This window comes from Astatotilapia calliptera, chromosome 1, assembly GCF_964374335.1.
Source record: "Astatotilapia calliptera chromosome 1, fAstCal68.1, whole genome shotgun sequence".
Classification (NCBI taxonomy): Eukaryota; Metazoa; Chordata; class Actinopteri; order Cichliformes; family Cichlidae; genus Astatotilapia; species Astatotilapia calliptera.
Window position 1 is genome coordinate 12,103,236 of NC_137422.1, and position 20,257 is coordinate 12,123,492.

Below are 20,257 nucleotides of genomic sequence, written 5' to 3' on the forward strand. Positions count from 1 at the left end.
AAACTGCAGGGAAATCCAAAAATGTTTAGGGCACGTGAATCCTCAAGCCTATATACATGTATGTTACACAGCAGCACAGTCATACAGAACAAACAGGCACTCACTCTAGGAAGCGGGTGATGTATTGGCGACTGCAGCGTGACCACCTGGGCAAAGAGGTGCCGTACAGGAGCTGTGGAGACATGACGAAAGGTCGTTTCCCAACGGGTTCACAGTCATTACCGCTGCCATCATGCTGAATCCCAAAACTGTGATAAAAAGGATTCACAAAAAAAGGGAAAAAAGTGAGGGGGCACAGCATGTAACATGTATATCAAGGCAAAGCGCCGCATGTGTAGTATAACAAAGAATTATGAGCACTCGACATGTTTAAAATACATCAAAACAGGCAGAACTTGTGTTTTTTTTATTCATGTAACCTTTGTTTATCCAGGTAGTCCCACTGAGACTTAATGTCTCATTTACAAGAGACACAGAGTTTCTTTCTTCTTGCAGAGAGCATGACTACACAAACATTACTTATGTGAATATGATGAGGAAAAGGCCATTCACCCCTTCTTTTTAGCCTGAATTTCTTTTTCTCTTCATCTGGAGCTCTAGGATCTATTTTCTTAGATACTACCATTGCACCCTGAGAGAGAAAGTGAAAAGCAATAGATTTAAAATTATAGGGCGCTGCCAAATACAGAAAAGTTTACGAGCGCTTAGTACTTTTCAAGGTTGAGAATAGTAATGCCAATGAAAACTTCAGCGATGACTGGCTGCAAGTTTTTCAACATCTGATGGATGTCGATTAAGAAAAATCCGCTTCTTTCAAGTACAGCAAATGCATTTCATCATCATTTTCTAGGAATTAATTTTTAAAGGAAATTGGGGTTTTAACATGTAACTTCTATTAACATGTGACGAGTTCCAAGAACAAGTTTGGATTTTAATTTTGAATTGAAAAATCTGCGCTTTGCTTATCGATGAATGAGCATGAAGAAAACCTTAGACAAACTAATCTGACTTCATTAAATCATTAAAATCATAAATGAAGCTTGATCAAACAATTACATGTATGATCATGTGTATTTCAGTATTATAGTTGTTCTTCGTTTCAACAAAGCATAGCAGCATTAATTTTCTCAATTTTAGCCAGAGACCCTGTAAAAAAGAAAAGGCTTTCTGTTATACTCTAGTAGACATATTCCATCTACAGAATAGCTGTTTTCCAGGGTAATAATACAACTTTACAATACAACAGCTTTTTTTAGATGATTCGCAGCACCATGTTTATACAATATAGTAGCAGGAGACAGTGATGTAGGATTTTCATGGTAACTGGAAGAAATACAGTACACTTGCACCATGTGTATCCTTATCAGTAATATAAAAAAGACCCTCAATAAAGTGGCAAAAAACCAAACAATCAGACCAATCACATAATATAAAACACAGGCAATAACACAAATATATACAATATTTTCTTTTTACCCTTTTAAGCAGTCTAATTGTACCATTGTGGTTTTGAATAAAGAAAATAACTTTCATAGCCTTTCATGCTCTGAATTTAGTTTGTCGTCATAATAAGAACACCCTTGTGTTCACAATAGGCTCCCTTCAGCCTAAGACCTGTTCAATCCTTCAAGAAAATAACCTCGACATATATTCAAGGGTAAAACCAAACAAACCATATATATAAATTGTGAAAAATAGGGTCTGTTCAGCACATTTTCAAGGACAAAGTTCCTAAGCTGACTTAATAAAAGTAGTACAAGTACACACTTGTAGTATAGGTTGATCTGAGTACAGTAATTAAGACATAAATTAAGCTATCAACCACTCACTCTTTCAAGTCACAGGAGTCAAGTTGAATTAGCTTGAAGAGGGTGTGATTTATGATTGTATAGATGCAGTCAAGGTGACAATAAGACTATAATGAAAGACTCGACTCCTTCGCGTGTCTCTTGTTTGCTTTGCTCAACAGCAGTCCGTCCGATCTACCTCAGACCTGATGTGTGTGTGTTGACGTAGATCCGAAAACATGCAGGACTTTGTTGTTGTTGTGTTCATCCTTTATTCATCTCAAAGAATAATAAAATACATTTTTAAAATACATTTTACGTTATCTATAACCAAGCTGGTCCTCGGGTTCACTTTGGAGATTTTGCTATATCATTTACCTGCAATACACACACACACACACACACACACACACACACTTTTTTGGTGTGTATGCTCATAGCAGTCGCCTTTTCAAAACAGCAAGGTTTTGTGTAGTTGTGTGTAGATGGAGTCCAAGCGACAATAAGAGCATAATGAGAGACTCAGCTCTTGCGTGTGTGTGTGTGTGTGTGCACCTGTTGTTTACTTTTCTGAACAACAGCTCATCCGATTCACCGCAGATTTGATGTGTGTATTGCTGTGGACCAAGGACAGGCAGCGTCGGGCATAAAGTTGTTTGGTTGTGCAGTCCTCCATATTTTTTATGTCAACAAAATCTACTATATAAGTTTATTCTTTATTCACAAATCTTGATTATAAATGTTGTTTGCATAAGCTGCTCTTTATTAAACTGGACTTATTGGCCTTACAAATTCACACGAGCACTGGCTCGTTCTTTCTTCTGGGCACATTAACGAGACTTTTCCCTCTTTTCTGCTTTACAACTAAATGTGGGCAGCCTGAATCAGCTGCGAATTTAATAACACGTTGTATTTATGCGGCGACAACTGACTTCAAGCACTCGCTCTTACTTTAAGCCAATAACAGCCAGTTCTGAGCAGACACACTTTGAATGAGTGTTGCACTAGCCGAATACAAATAGCAGTCTGTCCTTGAGGATTATGCGGCTGTAGCAGCAAGGTAACTTTTTTTTATTTTTTTTATTTTATGTTAATGTTTAAACAGTTTGGTTAATTGACCAATAAACAAACAGAGGGCAAAAATCAAATGAAATTAAAATAAGTTCAAATTGAGCAGAAAGCACTAATGTTCTCAGCAAACTGGTTGCTTTGGAATATCAATTATTTTGTCTTCCAAGGTTGTTTCATCCTGTTAAAATTAATACCTGACGAGGGCAACTTTGGTGAGTTTTATAGAGAGAGCAGAGTGGTCTAATTACATACATAATTAAACACTTAGATACACAATTTTCAAATATCATTTGTTTCAGAAAACAGGAAATGTGTTAACACCCTGACTTGAGATCACTTTAGAGTGTTGCTTTTATTTCATGTGTTAATCTATTATTTAGCGTCTTGTGTCGTACTGTTTTTCTTTATTGCTCGGTCTATTGTTATTAGACCAGCAGTTAAAAGAAGAAAGGGTGATATTTAAGAAGATCTTAGTAAAGTACAGTTGTAATGTGTAATGTTGTAATGAAAAAAATGTATTGATGTTTTTTTTACATATCCAGTGTTATAATGGATTTATTTTAGAATATGAAAAGTCGACTCCAGGATCAAGCTTCATGTTTTATAAAGAGGCTGATGAACAAGACACTAACAGAGCGTTTGTGCTGACGAACATGACTTTGGCTCGCTGGTGAAACTCTGGGCCTGAATGTTTGCACTGACTGACCTTCCAAAGACTAGAATGCCACAATGGTTGTGTTTGTATGTGTGCATGCACCAAAACCTTACTTGTGTCCTAGCTCGTGTGCTACAGTGAAAGCCAGTGGGAGGCCCGTGTCCTCGCTAATGCTGCAACTGCGATGCGGCTGACACATTCCTGCCACATGCGACAGACCCAGGGTTTCACAAGGTGTGTTGACGGATGCGCAGATGTCCTTTCTGTGGAAAGAAGACGACAGACTGTTGGTCACATATCAGAAGAAGGGGGTGAAGCAATGATTAAAAAATAATAATAATGATCTTTTTATGACTGGAAGCATTCATTCATTCGAGACGTGAATGAATGAATAAAACGCATAACTGGATTTTACATATGCATTACTTTCTACTCAGATCTTATATTTAAAAATATTTAACATATGCAGATAACAGCTCAAATTGCAAATCCAGCTTTTTAAAGCCAGAAGAGTGTTTTAACATTTTTGCTATCACGCTTCCTCCCCTTACAGTGACTTTGTGCTGTGTAGACACAGGTGGAGCATATGAGCTGCTGCTGCTCACACTACTACTTTACTTAGACAAGGTTCATTAGCTAAACAAGGTAGAAAAAGAGAGCAGATCATCTAGGGAACAAGAGGAGGACAGAGGAAATAAAAAAGATATCTGAGTGGTGGGATCATGAAAAGCACAAATGTTTGCCTTCCTTAAGAATGGCTTCTTGAGAGGCACCATTTCTGATGAGGCTTCAGTGAACAGTAGATGGATCAATGTGAAAAGCCAGGTGCATCTCTCGGGTCCTGTGCCAGGTATTCGATTCATTTTTCCCTGTTTGTTCAGAACATGACTCTCAGATGCTGCTCTCCCGCTCTAGATAGTGTTTTTAGGCCTGGCATTAGGGCTGGGCGATATGACCCAAAATTCATATCTCGATATTTTTTAGCTGGATGGCGATATAAGATATATATCTCGATTTTTTTTTTAAAGCCATAAGTTAATAACAAAAAGAGAGTTCTTAGTCACACTGTGTCCCAGATGTCACACGGGCACTTTTATTTACATACAGCGTAGATGTATATGAAGAAATTACTCAAAAATAAATTATCAGCATTTATTAAATAATCATGGTCCATAAATAAAAGAAAATGTTGTTTTTGTGCATAACAAAAAGCTCACAATTGTGCAGTCAAAATGTAAACTAATAGACGCTGAGTGTAATAACAAAGAGACAGATTTCACAGCTGCACCACGTCTCTGAACAAGTGCCATTTGTGGTCCTTATACACACACAGTACGTATCACTCCGCGAGGCTCCTCCCCGGTAGCCGTAATCCTCCGACATCAAGCCGTGCAGCTCCGTAGCTTAGCAAAGTCATATTAAAACATTTTTTGACAGATTGCTGAGCGCTGTGTACCACATAAAATCGGTTCGCGGTCAGTAAGCACAACCAGAATTCATACATAAGGCGCACTGTCGAGTTTTGAGAAAATGAAAGGATTTTAGGCCGTGCAGCCCCTCCGGGCTGCATGTCGTTAGCGCGGTTAGCTCGCTAACACGTTGACGCCGTCCAGCCCCACGCACGGGGCCATCCGCGGTAACTCGCTAACGGAGATTTTCCGCTTTCATCTTGTCATTGCCTGCAGGTGAAGCTATGGGGGAGGCGGAGTTGTGTTCAGTGAAGGAGAGGCGAGGCCGAGTAACGTTGCGTAGAGACAAAAGTGGACGAAAGAGAGGCAAACCTGCGGCTCCACAAGTATAATTATAACGTAACATAGACATATCGATATAAACGATATTGCCACATCTTATATCTCGTATGAAAATATATCGATATTTTTAAAAAAAACTCGATATATCGCCCAGCCCTACCTGGCATGTCTTCTTTAATCTTCCACTTTTGTCTAGTTTCCTACATTTTTTAAGGACACACTGCACATTATACAGAAATATGCCAAGTTTTTGGGTAACAGCTCTTCAGGAATCACCTTGATGTCGCAAAGATACTGTTTTATGTCTGTCAAACAGTGTTTTTTTCTTTTGGCATATTTCATAGATTTCGAGTAAAGAAATTGGAACAAACAATTTGTTTTTTGGCAGGTTGTTATTAAATTAGTGCCTAAAGATACAATTTAAAATTGGCTCTTTGCTAAGTTGTGTGAACACAACACTGGTTCATCCCTTGAGTTAAGTGCGTCACAGGTCATTATCAAGCGGCTTAACTAACAAAAAACATTCCTCTGGAATTGGTTAGGTACTGCTTCAAGGCAAACTACCAAAAAATGTGTGGGCACAGTACTTTTGTATCAGTGTCTTTTCCAAAAAGTCAAACTATTACTTCTGAACTGTGACAGTAGAGAAAGGTCGTGCAAACAAAATCTCAGTCATATCACAGACGTTTCAATCTTGGTTGAATGTTATTAACATTGAATTCTAAAGGGAACTAAATAATTTTAGTTTTAATAACAAAATCAGGCATTAGTTGGCCTTTTGTCATTGTCTTGAGAAAAAAAACATGATCTGATTTCAAGCTGCACAGCCCATAAACTGCAGGGCTGAGTAAAAGCAGTTCTCCCCGGCTACTTTTCATGTAAAAGCTGAGGCTGCGTCTTCTTGTTCCATTACGCCTTGCAATATCACAAATTGATGCCCTGTTGAATAATGCAGAAATGACTGTGGTACTCTTTGGTTCATTTTTGATATTCACCTTGCATTAGCTGTAAGGGTCGCCATAGACACTCGCTTTGCAAAACTGCAAGTATATAAATTTAGCAATATCCTAATCAGTGAGCCATAGGTTTAGTCACCATTGTGTGATCTCACGTTGCCACAGGGCTTAACAGACTAATTTAAACAGGAAACTTTATGATTGCCACTTGCACATCAATATTAACATTACACGCATAGCTGGGCTTTGGGCTCAAACAGTAAAAAGATAAATGTACTACGAAGGAAAGCAGTGATTCGGGTGTATATAGTACCTGGTGAGCAGAACAGCGACATCGTGGTGGAGCGGGTGCTCGTCCCCTTTCATGTTGAGTTTCTTTTGCCACTTACAGAAGCTGTTTAAGCTGTTGTCAGCGTGGTGTGTAATCTTCAAGTCATCCTATCAGCGACATGTCACAATCAGATGAAGAGAAGAAAACATAACAGCAGACAAATCAATCATTAGCAGCTAATGCACTCTAAGTACACAAAATTGCCCAGAATAAGTGCACAGCACAGAGATAAATATGGCTATAAACTGAAATGGAAAACCAAATTGCACCATGACTTTCACATTCGATGAACATAAGGTGATAGCGTCCTTGTCAGTGTTGTATATCTCGGCTATTACTAAGAGTGAGTTTTGTAATTCTAACAGCTGTCAGCAAAACATTTCTGTACATTTTACTGCTTACAATCGGTTTGTACATACAGTACAGCAATCAGAATGACTAAGAAAACCCATTTTCATTTATTTATTGCATAGTTACAAATTGCAAGTATTGACTGCACCCAAGAACCTAAAAGCAAGTAATGTTTCGTAGTTTTCAGTCATTCTGAATGGGATTTCATTCATTAAATGGAAAGAAACCCAGAGAGTAGGTAAAACGGGTCATTCTGACCCACACTTGAAAAAAATAAGAAAACAAAACTGGTAAAACTAACTTTCAGGACACCAAACTATTGAAGAATTTCTGTGGTCAGGAATTTTGGATTTGACTCTTTATATGGAAACTAATAAAACCACCCTTCATTAAAATACAGAAATCTGTTTTTACCTCGTCCTTCTCCAGCAGGATGAGTCGAACAACCACGATGTTGATTGCATTCCCAATACTGGCGTCTCTGTAGAGACCTGCAACCTGGAAGAAAACTTCTTTTAACACTATATTAAAATCAGGGCAGTGGCTAGAAAAATAAACTTGACTGCTGGATTTTCATTTATTAAACACATTTATGCTCAAACTGTACACCCTAGCTAAAGTATCAGCCTAGACCTTTTCAGTTAATAATTTGCAGTTTTCAATCCTTCATTTTCAACATGAATTATCATTTGCATTTTACAAATATTTATTTTTTTTAGAAACCTTTTTCCCCAGCCTTTCATTGTTTTTCTATGCGTGAGTCATGATCTGAATTTTCAAAGAGAGTCTGTGAGCGGGGACCTGTACAGCTTTTTAATACTTTTAACCTCTTAACATCAAAGCTTTCAAATCTATTTATTACAGCTAGTCTCTTTAACTATCAAAAGCCTAAGTACCCTGGTATTTAAAAAGAAATAATTATAGCCTGTAATTATGCACATTTAAAGCAAAACACGTCAGTAGTGGTATGCACACAAACAGCAACACAACATCTGACGTAATTTTTCACCTTTGGATTTCTGGTTTGCACTCAGGGAATATGGAGGATGTAAAAAAGTATTACCCTAAACTCTTCTAGTTTTTTTCAAATATGGTTCCCTTGAGCACTTTGTCACAAGGTTATTTATGTCTAAAGTGCCAAAATTTAAAGAGTTAGTCAGTAGCTTTAACAGTGGCACAGTCACCATGCAGCAAAAAGGCTCTGGGTTGGGGTAAATAAAGTGCTTTTAGTGCAAAAATAAAGAGCTGGATGAATGCATTAGTCAGTGTTCTTATGGCCAAAAGATCTCTGAGTGCAAGTAGAAAAGCTGTATATAAATGGTAGCCTGTTTTCTATTCCCACAAGGAAATCCTTTACAAAGGGCAGAAAGCAGCATGAGGTTAATTACTACAGAACAGGGAAGGATCAATTGATTCGTGAAATCTGAAGTGAGAAGCGTGAAAGGAAATCACCTCAGATCTTTGTTGGTCAGTTGATTTGAGAAACCAGAAATGAGAAGCATGAAAGAAAAACCTGAGAGGTGGAAGGAACTCGCTGGGATATAAAACTCTAAGCATCATTATCAACAGAGACTGATAGAGCAGCAGGTTTCAATGCATTTTTTGGGGAAGAGCATGAAAAGCTGCTTACAACAGGTTGGGATCGTGGCTCAAGAGTTGGGAGTTCGCCTTGTAATCGGAAGGTTGCCGGTTCGAGCCCCGGTTTGGACAGTCTCGGTCGTTGTGTCCTTGGGCAAGACACTTCACCCGTTGCCTACTGGTGGTGGTCAGAGGGCCTGGTGGCGCCAGTGTCCGGCAGCCTCGCTTCTGTCAGTGTGCCCCAGGGTGGCTGTGGCTATAATGTAGCTCGCCATCACCAGTGGATGAATGGATATGTAAAGCGCTTTGGGGTCCTTAGGGACTAGTAAAGCCCTATATAAATACAGGCCATTTACCATTATTGCTTTAGCATTAAAAAGAAAGTGTGCTTCAGACAGTATGCTTTTCGGGACGTAATACAAGTCTGGAACTGGGGTGTCTGAATTTGACCATTTGTTTCCTAACTTAGCACCAGGTTAGTTTTGCAGAGGTGAAGCAGGAATTCAACTCTTCCCTCTATATTGCCTTATTTTCTTCCTCACATACAGCACCATGAATGCCTCTGAGAGGAGACCATTGAAACACACACTCGTGGTTTGTACAAAAATCACATTCTGCCCCGTTTACAAAAAGGTCAACCTTTCTCCTGCCTTTGACTACCTCTCTTCTGAACAGCTATAAACAAGCATTCTGTAACTATGATTGTTTATTGGATGCGGTTCGTTCCACTGCTACACTGATCCAGGCTGCGAAAGTCATTGTAATTCAGATGGAAGTTCATTTTAAAGGACGGTTTTCTAGCAGTTTTACAGATAGACCTCGAAATATGCTGTTGATTATGGGAAGCATTTACGTTTGAGCAAACATAGTTAAAAGGGGGAAAAAAATAAATTGAAACCTCATTTTATAATGTACTTTATTTTATACTTTCACCCCAGTTTAAATCCATTGGCGTGTTTTTTCGTACATGAATTGTGTATTCATGGTTCATACTATGTTGAAGAAAGGGCATACGTCACTGGACATATCCCTTCATTTTCTTGCTGCTGGACAAAATCCCTACAAACTAAACCTTCTGTACAAATCATAAAACTGAGGCACTTCAGACAGAACAACTCCGGCACCGATAAAAGACTTCATTCATCAAAAATTATTTTTATAACCTCACTTGTGTCATTCAAAGATGTTTTCAGAGCATATAACAAACAACAGCAGCATTTTTGTTAAACAACCTTATCATCATTTCATATCATCTTTATCCACTTTTTCATACTCTGTGACTTGTGAGTACAAACAAAGCTGTGGCTTTTTAAAGCTCATGTATTTTTCTCCACAACAATGTGCTGTTGTTGTAACACGTTTCCCCTCGGCCCACAGAGTGCTGTGCTAATGTTTCGCTCGACTGTTAGCTCAAAGTGATACGAGGGTGTCATCCTTGTGAATACACAATGATTTTCCATTCGATTGGCTGCGCTGTGGGTTATGAATTTTTTCATAAATCCTTACTCTGTGTGCACAGAAAACAGCAGAAGACAGAAAACATGAGCCTCTTGCATGGTTGACGATTTCAAGACATCGCTGGTGAGGAGACAATAGAGCAACTGGCGGATGAGGAAGATGATGACATTGTTTGAACGGTTTGTTTCCCTTGAAGCTCTGCAAGCTTGTTTGGGCGTTTAAAGTTCAAAGCTATGTAAGCTGCTATGTAACACTGTAAAGAAATTTAAAAAAGAACCGCAGGAGGATGTGGAGAATAATAGCTGCTTCCTCCTTGTATTGCTGTGTGCTAGGTCAGTATATCTGTGTCCTTTTCTGTCAGTGAATTGCATTTCCTGATATTATGTCCTCTGATAGAACTTTCAGGTGCTGCGGTCTGAGTCAACATGGCACTAATTTGGAAAACTCCCTCATGCGCTACTCAGTAATAGTGAAGTCACTTTACTAGATCCATGAATACGATATAGTAATAACATTGATTGCAGAGTTGTGGCGTGACATGGTTGGAAAAAAGGAGAGAAAGAAAAAGTCTTTTTTATCATGATGCTTTAAAGAAAATCTGAAAATTTTCAATCAAAATGCACCAGATATTCATCCTTCAACTCTACATTAAAATAAATTCTAAAACTATTCCTCTGTGTGCTAGTATTAGTTTAAATCTATCAAAACATTTGTCCAATAGTGCCTCCACAGTGTAGTTCTCCACATTCCCTGGAGACACAAATCCCCTTCCGGGTGAGATAAAATGGCCTAGTTGCGTCCTCCCTACTTACATTAATAACTGTTCATTTTTATAGATAGTTCCCCTTTTTCAGAGGTACAAAATGAATTGGTCGATTTATTGACAAGCAGTATTTGGTAGGACTGGGCGATATATATCGAGTTTTTAAATATATTAATATATTTTTTTGCGAGGTATGAGATGTGACAATATCGTTTATATTGATTCAGTATATGTTACATTATAATTCTACTTGCGGAGCCGCAAGTTTGCCTCTGTTTTGTCCACTTTTGTCTCTACGCAACGTTACTCTGCCTCACTTCTCTCCTTCACTGAACACAACTCTCCCTCCCCCATCGCTTGCAGGCAACGATAAGATGGACACGGCAGCTATCCGCTGCCGGCGGAGCTCACGGGCGCGTCACTGCAACTCCCCCTGGCTTCTGCTCCGCGGCTGCTGAGTGACCCCTCATCTGGGACTCTCCTCAGCTCTTTCTGGGGTAGTGGCACAGCTGCCCCTCTGTTGGTCTGGATGTCTGGAGTTTTGATCTCCTCCATACCTGCTTCATGCCCTGGAGGACGGAGCTGTGGCCCCCCCACACCCTCTAGCAGATCATTACATGAAGGAACCTTTTAAAAATCAAGCACGTCCATGCTCACAGGTGTACACACGGGTGCTCACACACACAAACTACACCCTTTTTGGCTCCTACCTCAAAGCACACTGTACGCTGTCGATCTTACGTGCTGCACAATAATGTTTAATATTTAGTACTTACTGTTATATTCCCATATATCATCGTGATGTTGTTTATTATGTTGCTCTTTTTTTCCTCTTCTGCTTGTTTTCTCTTTTTTCTTTCTCAACAGGTGATCCAGGTGATTGATATATGGATTTTTTGTCTGCTTATTTTGTTGGTTTTTGTTTTTTGCCCTTTATCCCCGTCCCTCTTCCCCGCTGTTTTTCTTTCCCTCTTTCTTTTCCCCAGTCAAGTCTGTCCCATGTTTAGCAAGTGAAAATAAAATAAAATAAACAATAAAAGGTGAATCAAATAGACCATTAACCCTTGTGTGATGTTCTGCTACAACTCTGAATTATGCCACATTCAGAAGTTTGCAGACGACACAGCCATCATGGGGTGTATCTGGGATGATCAGGAAGAGGAGTACAGAAGTCTGGTGAGGAACTTTGTCGCATGGAGTCACACAAACCACCTGCAACTCAACACCTCAAAGACTAAGGAACTGGTTGTGGACTTCGGGAGGTCTAGAGCAGGTCCACTGCCGGTTCAGATAGAGGGGGAGGAGGTGGTCAACAAGTACAAGTACCTCGGGCTGTGGGTGGACAATAAACTGGACTGGTCATGCAACACAGAGCACCTGTATAAAAAAGCCCAAAGCCGACTGTACTTCCTCAGGAGGCTGAGGTCTTTTAACATCTGCAGGAAGCTCCTGAGGATGTTTTACCAGTCAGTGGTTGCTGGAGTACTTTTCTATGCTGTGGTGTGCTGGGGGAGCAGCACAGCAAAGAAGGACTCATCCAGGCTGGAGAAACTGATCAGGAAGGCTAGCTCTGTGGTCGGCATGAAGCTGGACACTCTGGTGACAGTGGCAGAGAAAAGGACATTAAAGAAACTGATGGACATTATGGACAATGCTGGGCATCCTCTGCACACGGCCATTAACAACCAGAAGAGTCTGTTCAGTGACAGGTTGCTTCTCCCAAAGACAAGAACTAACAGACTTAAAAACTCCTTTGTCCCACACGCCATCAGACTGTTTAACTCCTCTCTGGAGGGGAGAGGGAGGGGAAACAGGAGGACAAAGGAGGGAACAACTAAGCTGTAGTGCCTCTTCACCTCACTGTACAATACCTTTTGTGCAATACTTTTGTAAATAGTCAACGGTGCAATAGACTCAATACTTGAAATGTGCAATTCACTTGTATTTTTATTTTTATTCCTATTTATTCTATTTATCCCCTTTGTATATTTTATTTATATTGTCTCTGTATTTATATATATGTGTGTGTGTATAACTCTGTAACTTCTGTCGGTGCTGTGCTTTTTTGGAAATCGAATTTCCCAGAGGAACCCACCCGAGGGATTAATAAAGTTCTATCTTATCTTATCTTATCTTATCTTATGTTCGTATTTTTGTTACTCAGCCAGTGTTCATGGGTCTGGTGGACCCGCTAGAGTTTTGGCTTTCCAAATTAACACTATCAAACAATTTTATGTTAAATTACTCAACAGATGTTTACTTCATCCCAATTACAAGACATATGAACAGCAAACATGGTTAATTTTTTCCCTTTACCTTTGTTAGATCACATTTATGAATTAATGTGCTTCTCGTTTTTCTTTTATATAAAATGTTATAAATAAATCAGTTATAATCAAGTGGAGTGAGTGGAAAGACACAACACATTTACACGTGAAAAAATAATTAATTGTTTAATTTTTCTTTTGAAAAAAACTGAACACGGGTCTCACAGACCCGAACACCATACAAGGGTTAAGGCAAGGCTGGGATGGTCCATTTGGTAAAGTAAATCCGTTGGGCATCTTTCTTTGCCTTTAGACAATAATTCTGATGGCAAAAGAGCCAAACGGGACAGGCAAAAAAAAAACAAAAAACAAAAAACAAAAAAAAACTATCAAAGAGGATCTGGTCGGTAAAAAGAAAACATTTGGAGATTACTATTTTAGTGCTGGTAGCGTTAATCTAATTAAAATGACGTTAACGCCATAACGACGTTAACGCCATAACTACATTAACGCGGCAAATCTCTGTTAACGAGTTACCGCAGATCGCCCCGTTCGTGGGGCTGGACGGCTTCAACGCGTTAATGAGCTAACCACGCTAACGCGTTAGCGCCATGCAGCTTCACTTACGGGGGCTGCACGACCTAAAATCCTTTCAGTTTCTCAAAAATCAAAAGCGCGCCTTTTGTATGAATTGTGGTTGTGCTTACTCACCACGAACCGATTTTATGTGGTACACGGCGCTCAACAATCAGTCAAAAAAAGTTTTAGTACGAGTTTTGTAAGCTACAAAGCTGCACCGCTTGATGGATTGTCAGAGCATTACAGCTACGGTAGTCAGAAGCCTTGCTGAGTGATACGTACTGTGCTTCAACGTAATATTACTGTACTGTGTAATATTATAAGGACCACAAATGGCACCTGTTAAGAGACGTGGTTACGAAGCGGATTTCAAACTTAAGGCTGTCAGTCACGCAGTAGAACTTGGGAACAGAGCAGCTGCGAAATCTGTCTTTGTTATTATGCTCAGCGTCTTTTTAGTTTACATTTTGACTGCACGATTCAGCCAAAGAATATCGAGATATGAATTTTGGGTGATATCGCCCAGTCCTAGTATTTGGTAACTTATCACTGGAACTCTCCATAGAAGGTCCAAAAAGATGTAAACACAAGTGAAGAAGACTGAGAAACCAAAATAAATGTATTAGAGTGAGAAATCTTTTGTACCACATCGTTGATTTGGCCTTAAAAAGGAGTGAATGTGTCAACCAGCTCAGCAACACCAAAAGACCTGAAAGACCACGTGATCGAACACTTCAGTCTCTGATTAAGAAAATCCCTTCACAACGTCTAGCCAAGGCAGGAACACTCTCAAAGAGAAAGGCGTATCATTAGGAAAGCCTACAATCAATGGAACCAGTGAAACAGAGTCAATAGTGTTTATTGATGACGTGACTGCTGAAGGAAGAAGCAGGATGAATTATTTAGAGGCAAGAGTTTCTTTTTTTAGATTCAGCCAAATATGATGAGGTGTTGCTTTACAGTGGAAATGGATAATGACATAGAAGTAAACTGCCAAAGATGCCCAAGTGTCAGGGACTGTCTGTGACCCAGATTTTGAGTTTATTTTTGTATTTGTGATTGAAAGGATGTTAAGTTCTAGTATTATTATCAGTTTGCCTTGAGTTTTAAGTCTAGTTTAGGTTCATCTATGTCTCCTTAGTTATGAGTCTTTTCTCAGTGTTTTACTTTCAGTTACGCCTGTGTGTTTGTCTCTGCGTGTTCTATGTTCTAATTGTCCGGCTGGTGTTTTCATGTCTACATCTGTCCATGTTTTATTTTGAAAAGTCTGGTGTGTCCATGTTTAACGTGTTTAGTTTTTCTTCCCCTGTGGCGTCATTACGTTTATTCCGGTCAGCTGTTTCCCCATGTGTTTCCACTTGCCCTGATCACCTCCTGTGTGTATTTAGTCTGTGTGTTTTCATTCAGTCTTTGTTAGGTCGTCTGTTTTCCTTCCCTCCACATCACATCAAGTACCATGTACTTCATGATTCTGCTCAGGTCATGTTCACGTTTCATGTTCTTGTTTCTTCATCATAGTTTCTTGCACATTCCTGGTCAGAATCATGTTCACGTCTGTGTTCATAGTTACCACAGTTTAGTTTTTAGTTTAGTTTTCAACCCTGCTGTTCGCCTTTTGCTTTATTTTTGTAGTCATGTCTAACTCGCCATAATAAACGCCTCGCTTTTTGTTTAAACCCAGTTTGGTTTCCTTCTGTGTCCGCGGTTGGATCCTCCTTCTCACTCCCACCAAGAGCTTCTCAAGGCAAGTGAATGGTCTATTATCCAATAGCCAAGTCAGTCACCTGATCTCAGCCCAGTGAAGCATGCTTTTTAAAGACCCTCAGACAAGCAGCAGCTGAAGGCTGTTGCAGGAAGGGGCTGGCAGAGCATCTCAAAGGAGGAAACGCAGCATTTGCACAAACACATTAAGCTACTACTTCATCTAAAGTCTGTATATAAAGACACAGGCTGGCAGTCATCGCTTCATTGTTGATGCCTATACCTGTAGCGTAATAGTATTATTAATATCGAATACTTACAATATTCATGACAGCAAGTATGTAGCTTTCCACAGCTTTGCTCCCATGATAGTCCACCATTTTGGGGTCAGCCACCACCAGCGTTTCCACCCATTTCTCTTTGCTGACAGAGCGTTGACGAATTCTTCTCCTCCTTCTCTGCTGCCTGCGCTCCCAACGCTCCCGCTGTCTCTCAATGTCTTTAAAGCTTTGATGATAATCTGCAGAAGGGAAATATAAATAGATATTAAAATCTTTCACACTGACACACAACAACAAAGACTAACTGTGACTTTACCTTGTCACATGTAGTACACAGTGCTGTTAAACAAATCTTTGCCCTTGGTCATCCTCTTCAGCAATCTCTAGCTGATCTTTCTGAGTATTTTCTGATCGTGTCTTTATTGGATTAGACAAAAACACATATAATAGATATACACATGCATACTAGGAAAATGCTTAGCACTTGGGCAGGAACCTCCAAGCACATACAGACATACGGATGACAAACACAGCATACAAATGAACACAAGTGAAGCGAGCTCAGAGAAAAGGTCACGTGTTGTTTGTTTGCACAATAAAGGCCACTCTGTTTGTCAGCTGCAAAAAAGTCAATGTTTCATCCTCCTTATTATATTGTTAAAAACTTTAACATTTACATACTCTGGGACAGGAAGCACAGTGGGCACACCTACAGCAGACACACATATATTACTGTTGCTATGACGAAGCCGAAATATCAGCTTCAGAAATGAATGAGAATTACCGGCTACACCTCAGTTCACAGACCACTCAGACTCAGATCATTCTGTAGTGTTATTTATCAATCAGTTTAAACTGACATGGATGCAACGGTTAGCATTTTGTGCTGCGAAAGCCAAAAAAAAAAGTCTCAGTCAGGCTGATCTAAGGGTGCAGTGAAGCCTGGAGTATGTAAAATGTAATGTAGCAGTTTACGCATTAGCCAATTCAATTCAGTTTTATTTATAAAGCACCAAATCATGACAACAGTCATCTCAAGGTACTTATAAATAAAGATAAAGACCCTACAACAGGGGTGCCCAATCCCGGTCCTCGAGAGCTACTGTCCTGCAGCTTTTAGATGCATCCTTGTTCCCACACACCTGAATCAAATGAATGGCTTGTTATCAGGCCTTTGCCAAACATGATGGCATGCTGAAGAGATCAAACCATTTGATTCAGGTGTGTGGGAACAAGGATGCATCTAAAAGCTGCAGGACCGTAGCTCTCGAGGACCGGGATTGGGCACCCCTGCCCTACAACAATACAGAGAAAACCTCAACAATCGGATGACCGGCTATGAGCAAGCGCTCCCCCCCTCCCTGTGACTGGTAGGGGGTGAGGGCAGGGGGACAGAACAAAAGACATGTTATGGAAGAGCGCCAGAGATTAATAACAGCTAGTGATTAAATGCAAAGTGGTGTATAATCACATTTTGAGTGAGAAAAGGTGAATGATGGTGCTGTCCCCAACGACATCTAGATGAGTTGGATAGAGATGAGTCTGCTGTCAGATGCTGTACGAAGATCATGACATCAAGGAAGACCCAACAAGTGAAAGACTCTTAGTCCTGATTTCAAGAGGACACAAATCCTTTGTTTGCATCAAAAAGAGCATCAAACATCAAAATGCTGCCAAATAGGGAACAATCTGCTGTAAGTAAGCAGCTGAAAATAGCTTGAGCAGTTGTTCTCAAACCATTTCTTCCATTTCCTGCTTCAGAAGCTAAAAAAGTCTTCAATTCAAAACATGACCCTATCATGGTTATATGTATATAAATGTACATATAACCGTCATAAGGTAAGAACGAAACTAAGCTGAAGGTTTAGTGAAATAATAAGGCATTTCCTCCTACATAAATCATCTTCATTCAACTTACTCTCAGTTCATATTTGTGGTTCACACACCCTCCCAGTTTATGAACCACAGCCACACAGAAAGAAAAATCTCTAGGATTGGCTGACATATAGCGATACAGTGATTAAGTGCACAATTTAAACACAGGCCTAGAGGGGACGCGCTTAATGATTTGAAAATTCTGATATTACAGAAACTGCTTAAATCAACGTTCAGACCTTATCAGTCTGTTCAGCAAGCTGAAAAGAAATAACAATATAAATGCTAAATGTGTATTTAATCAATTAAAACCATACACAAGCTTCTTTGTCCTTGAAAATGCATCTGTGCTATCATTCTTTAGAAATCAAAACAAGTAATTTACTTTGCAATTTGGAAGATGCAATGAAGTTCATGTATTTCAGTGCAAGTAATAAGCTAATAATACATCTTTCCAAATACAAAAAACTGAGCTTGATTGGTGTTTAAAGTAGTGTTTAAAGTAATACTTAGGCACAACTATAACTCTGCCCTGATATTTTGTTGTTGGTGTTGTTGTTAAGCTGATTCTGAAAGCAAACCCTCAAATCCTCTGGGACATCTATTTTTTTTCCAGGGCCAATTAATTCAACTCAGAATTTTAAGCAGCTGGTTTACGAACGTCTGCATTTCAGTGGCTTTATTCTTCTAACCTCTGCAGATTATTACCAGGAGACAAATGAAAGACAAGAGATTACTTATAATCATCTTTCTCATCATTCAGTGCTTAGTAGCTAATGAGTTATCAGTATTTTGACTTTTAAATTAAGCATTTTCATTGAACAAGTAAAGAGATTTAAGGCCTTAAGATATGTAAATATAGTACTTATCTCCACTGCTGTTACAAAAAAACAAAAACTTGCACATCACCATGACCTTAATCACACTGGGAGCTGTTGGTATTTTGCGGCTTCTGTATTTGCAAGAAAAAAATAATGTACTGACGCAATATGAGGGCTTACATTTTAGCCACAAATGTTGTCTTTACAGTACAAACATTGATCATTTAGTTTTCAAACTGCCTCCTCTTGCTGCACGCCACACACAGCGACCTACTCGAATGGGGGAGACATGATAAGATGATGGAGGTCAGCTGCATGGGTCAGGCTCCCCTGGCACCACACTCTGAACCCACTGCTCCTCGCCTTCCCTGCAGCTGAGCCACAACCCACACCCTGTCACACTCATTTTTAAGATATTAACAGATATTAGCTTTGCCTTAACTACAGAAAAAAATCTTTCGGTAATGCATCCGTTTACGTGTTTCCATGAATGCTCAATCATTCAGGGAAGGAAGCACCGGAAAGTTAATGGTGTTCATCTGGATCCAGATGAAAACAATCAACTTTCTGGTGCATCTGTTTGTACTACAAATCGTTAGTTTGACATCCTGTTTAAAAAAAAAAAGTATAATTTCTATGCTGTGCTTTCTTTGCTAATGTAAGTAAATGTGCACGATTTACCTTTGATTCCACAGGTACCGTTGAAAGGTCGTTTCCCTGAGATGGGCTGTATGACTGGGCTCCAGGAGGGAGGAGACACATGCCGTTTGTAGATGGCATGGGCCTGTGGTGCTGATGTTTCATCACTTGATGTCTCCAGAGGCTGAATAAAGAACTCTTCATCAGATAACTTGAAGAGTCCCGTCTAAAGAAACAAAGAGCTGTAAGTCAGTTCTTCAAATCTCTTTAAACTATTTTAACTGTTGCCAAAGAGCGAACTGCTGAAATATTGAGAAACAAAACATTGCTCTTGATTTGCTCTTCTGTCGTCAAAGATACAGTATGTAATGGGTAGGCAAGACATCACACAACTGCATACAACATTGATTAGTAAGTTAATCCAAGTTTTTGACAAGAAAATTGATCAGAAGCATTTTTATATATTATGCTCTGCAATAAGGCGTTTTCTCTCACGGTGCCATATTTAATGATCTTACTTTAATGAACTTACATCATCTTACACCATAAACAACTGAAGATGTCCGCTTTTGAGTATTTTGATTGGAGAATTACAAAAAAGTGGAGACACTGTGTTTGCAAAGTATTTAAAATCTACATGTAGCCAGCAACATCTTTTAAAAAAAACAAAACGTTGGAATAAGAGGATTTCTGCCAGGTGTTTGGAAACTGAGATCAGCTGCTCCAGTTCTCTAGAAATTGAATTGTTCTTTTTCTTGTTCCAGCTACTCCAAACCTTCTTTGTCTATTTTTCCCCCATTTCATAATGTATCAAATGTTTGCAGTGGGAACAAAATCTGGGCTGCAGGTCAGCCAAGCAGCACTCTTTAACTATGCAGTCTGTTACTTTATCTGCTGCAAGTGTTCAATCCAAGTCCCTAATTTTTATGGTAGTAAAATGATGCATTTGCATTTTTAAAGGCAAACTGGCCCCAGAGTGTACTCCACCTCTGACCCACTAACAGCTGAGAGGCTCCAGCCTGGCACAACCCTGAACTGAACAAGCAGTTAAGAAAATACAACCTGAATAAACGCATTAAATTGGAAATATTTAATATTATTAAATACAAATATTATTATTAATATATATAAACATTACATACAGTACTAAAGACAAGTGAATAAAAATGCACAAGCACGTGAAAACACATCGAGTAAGCTCCCACTGAAACAGCAAAAACAGCCCCAAGTCATAATTTTTCTGTCGTACGACTGAACCGGGGAAAAGATCAAATGTCTTTTAAGCAACTGCATAGTGAATCAGGCAGGCACTAGGCCAAAACCAAATTCCCCTAGGCCCCCCGTTGACCATCGCTGTCTTATATTTCATTCTTATCCACCCTCTGCTCCAGTT

General features: G+C 39.4%; 1 protein-coding gene across 2 annotated transcripts in view; it reads right to left on the bottom strand.

Moving 5' to 3' along the window:
- Nucleotides 1–20,257, bottom strand: part of adamts7 (a disintegrin-like and metallopeptidase (reprolysin type) with thrombospondin type 1 motif, 7) — a 79,874-nt gene that overhangs the window by 49,384 nt on the left and 10,233 nt on the right. For both annotated transcript variants that reach the window (XM_026162719.2, XM_080307157.1), the window contains exons 3-8: nucleotides 18,907–19,090; nucleotides 15,569–15,768; nucleotides 7,317–7,400; nucleotides 6,534–6,658; nucleotides 3,627–3,776; nucleotides 105–248 (exon numbers count right to left, since the gene is read on the bottom strand). In XM_026162719.2, the coding sequence (XP_026018504.2) occupies nucleotides 105–248; nucleotides 3,627–3,776; nucleotides 6,534–6,658; nucleotides 7,317–7,400; nucleotides 15,569–15,768; nucleotides 18,907–19,090 (887 nt within the window). The remainder of the gene's footprint in view (nucleotides 1–104; nucleotides 249–3,626; nucleotides 3,777–6,533; nucleotides 6,659–7,316; nucleotides 7,401–15,568; nucleotides 15,769–18,906; nucleotides 19,091–20,257) is intronic.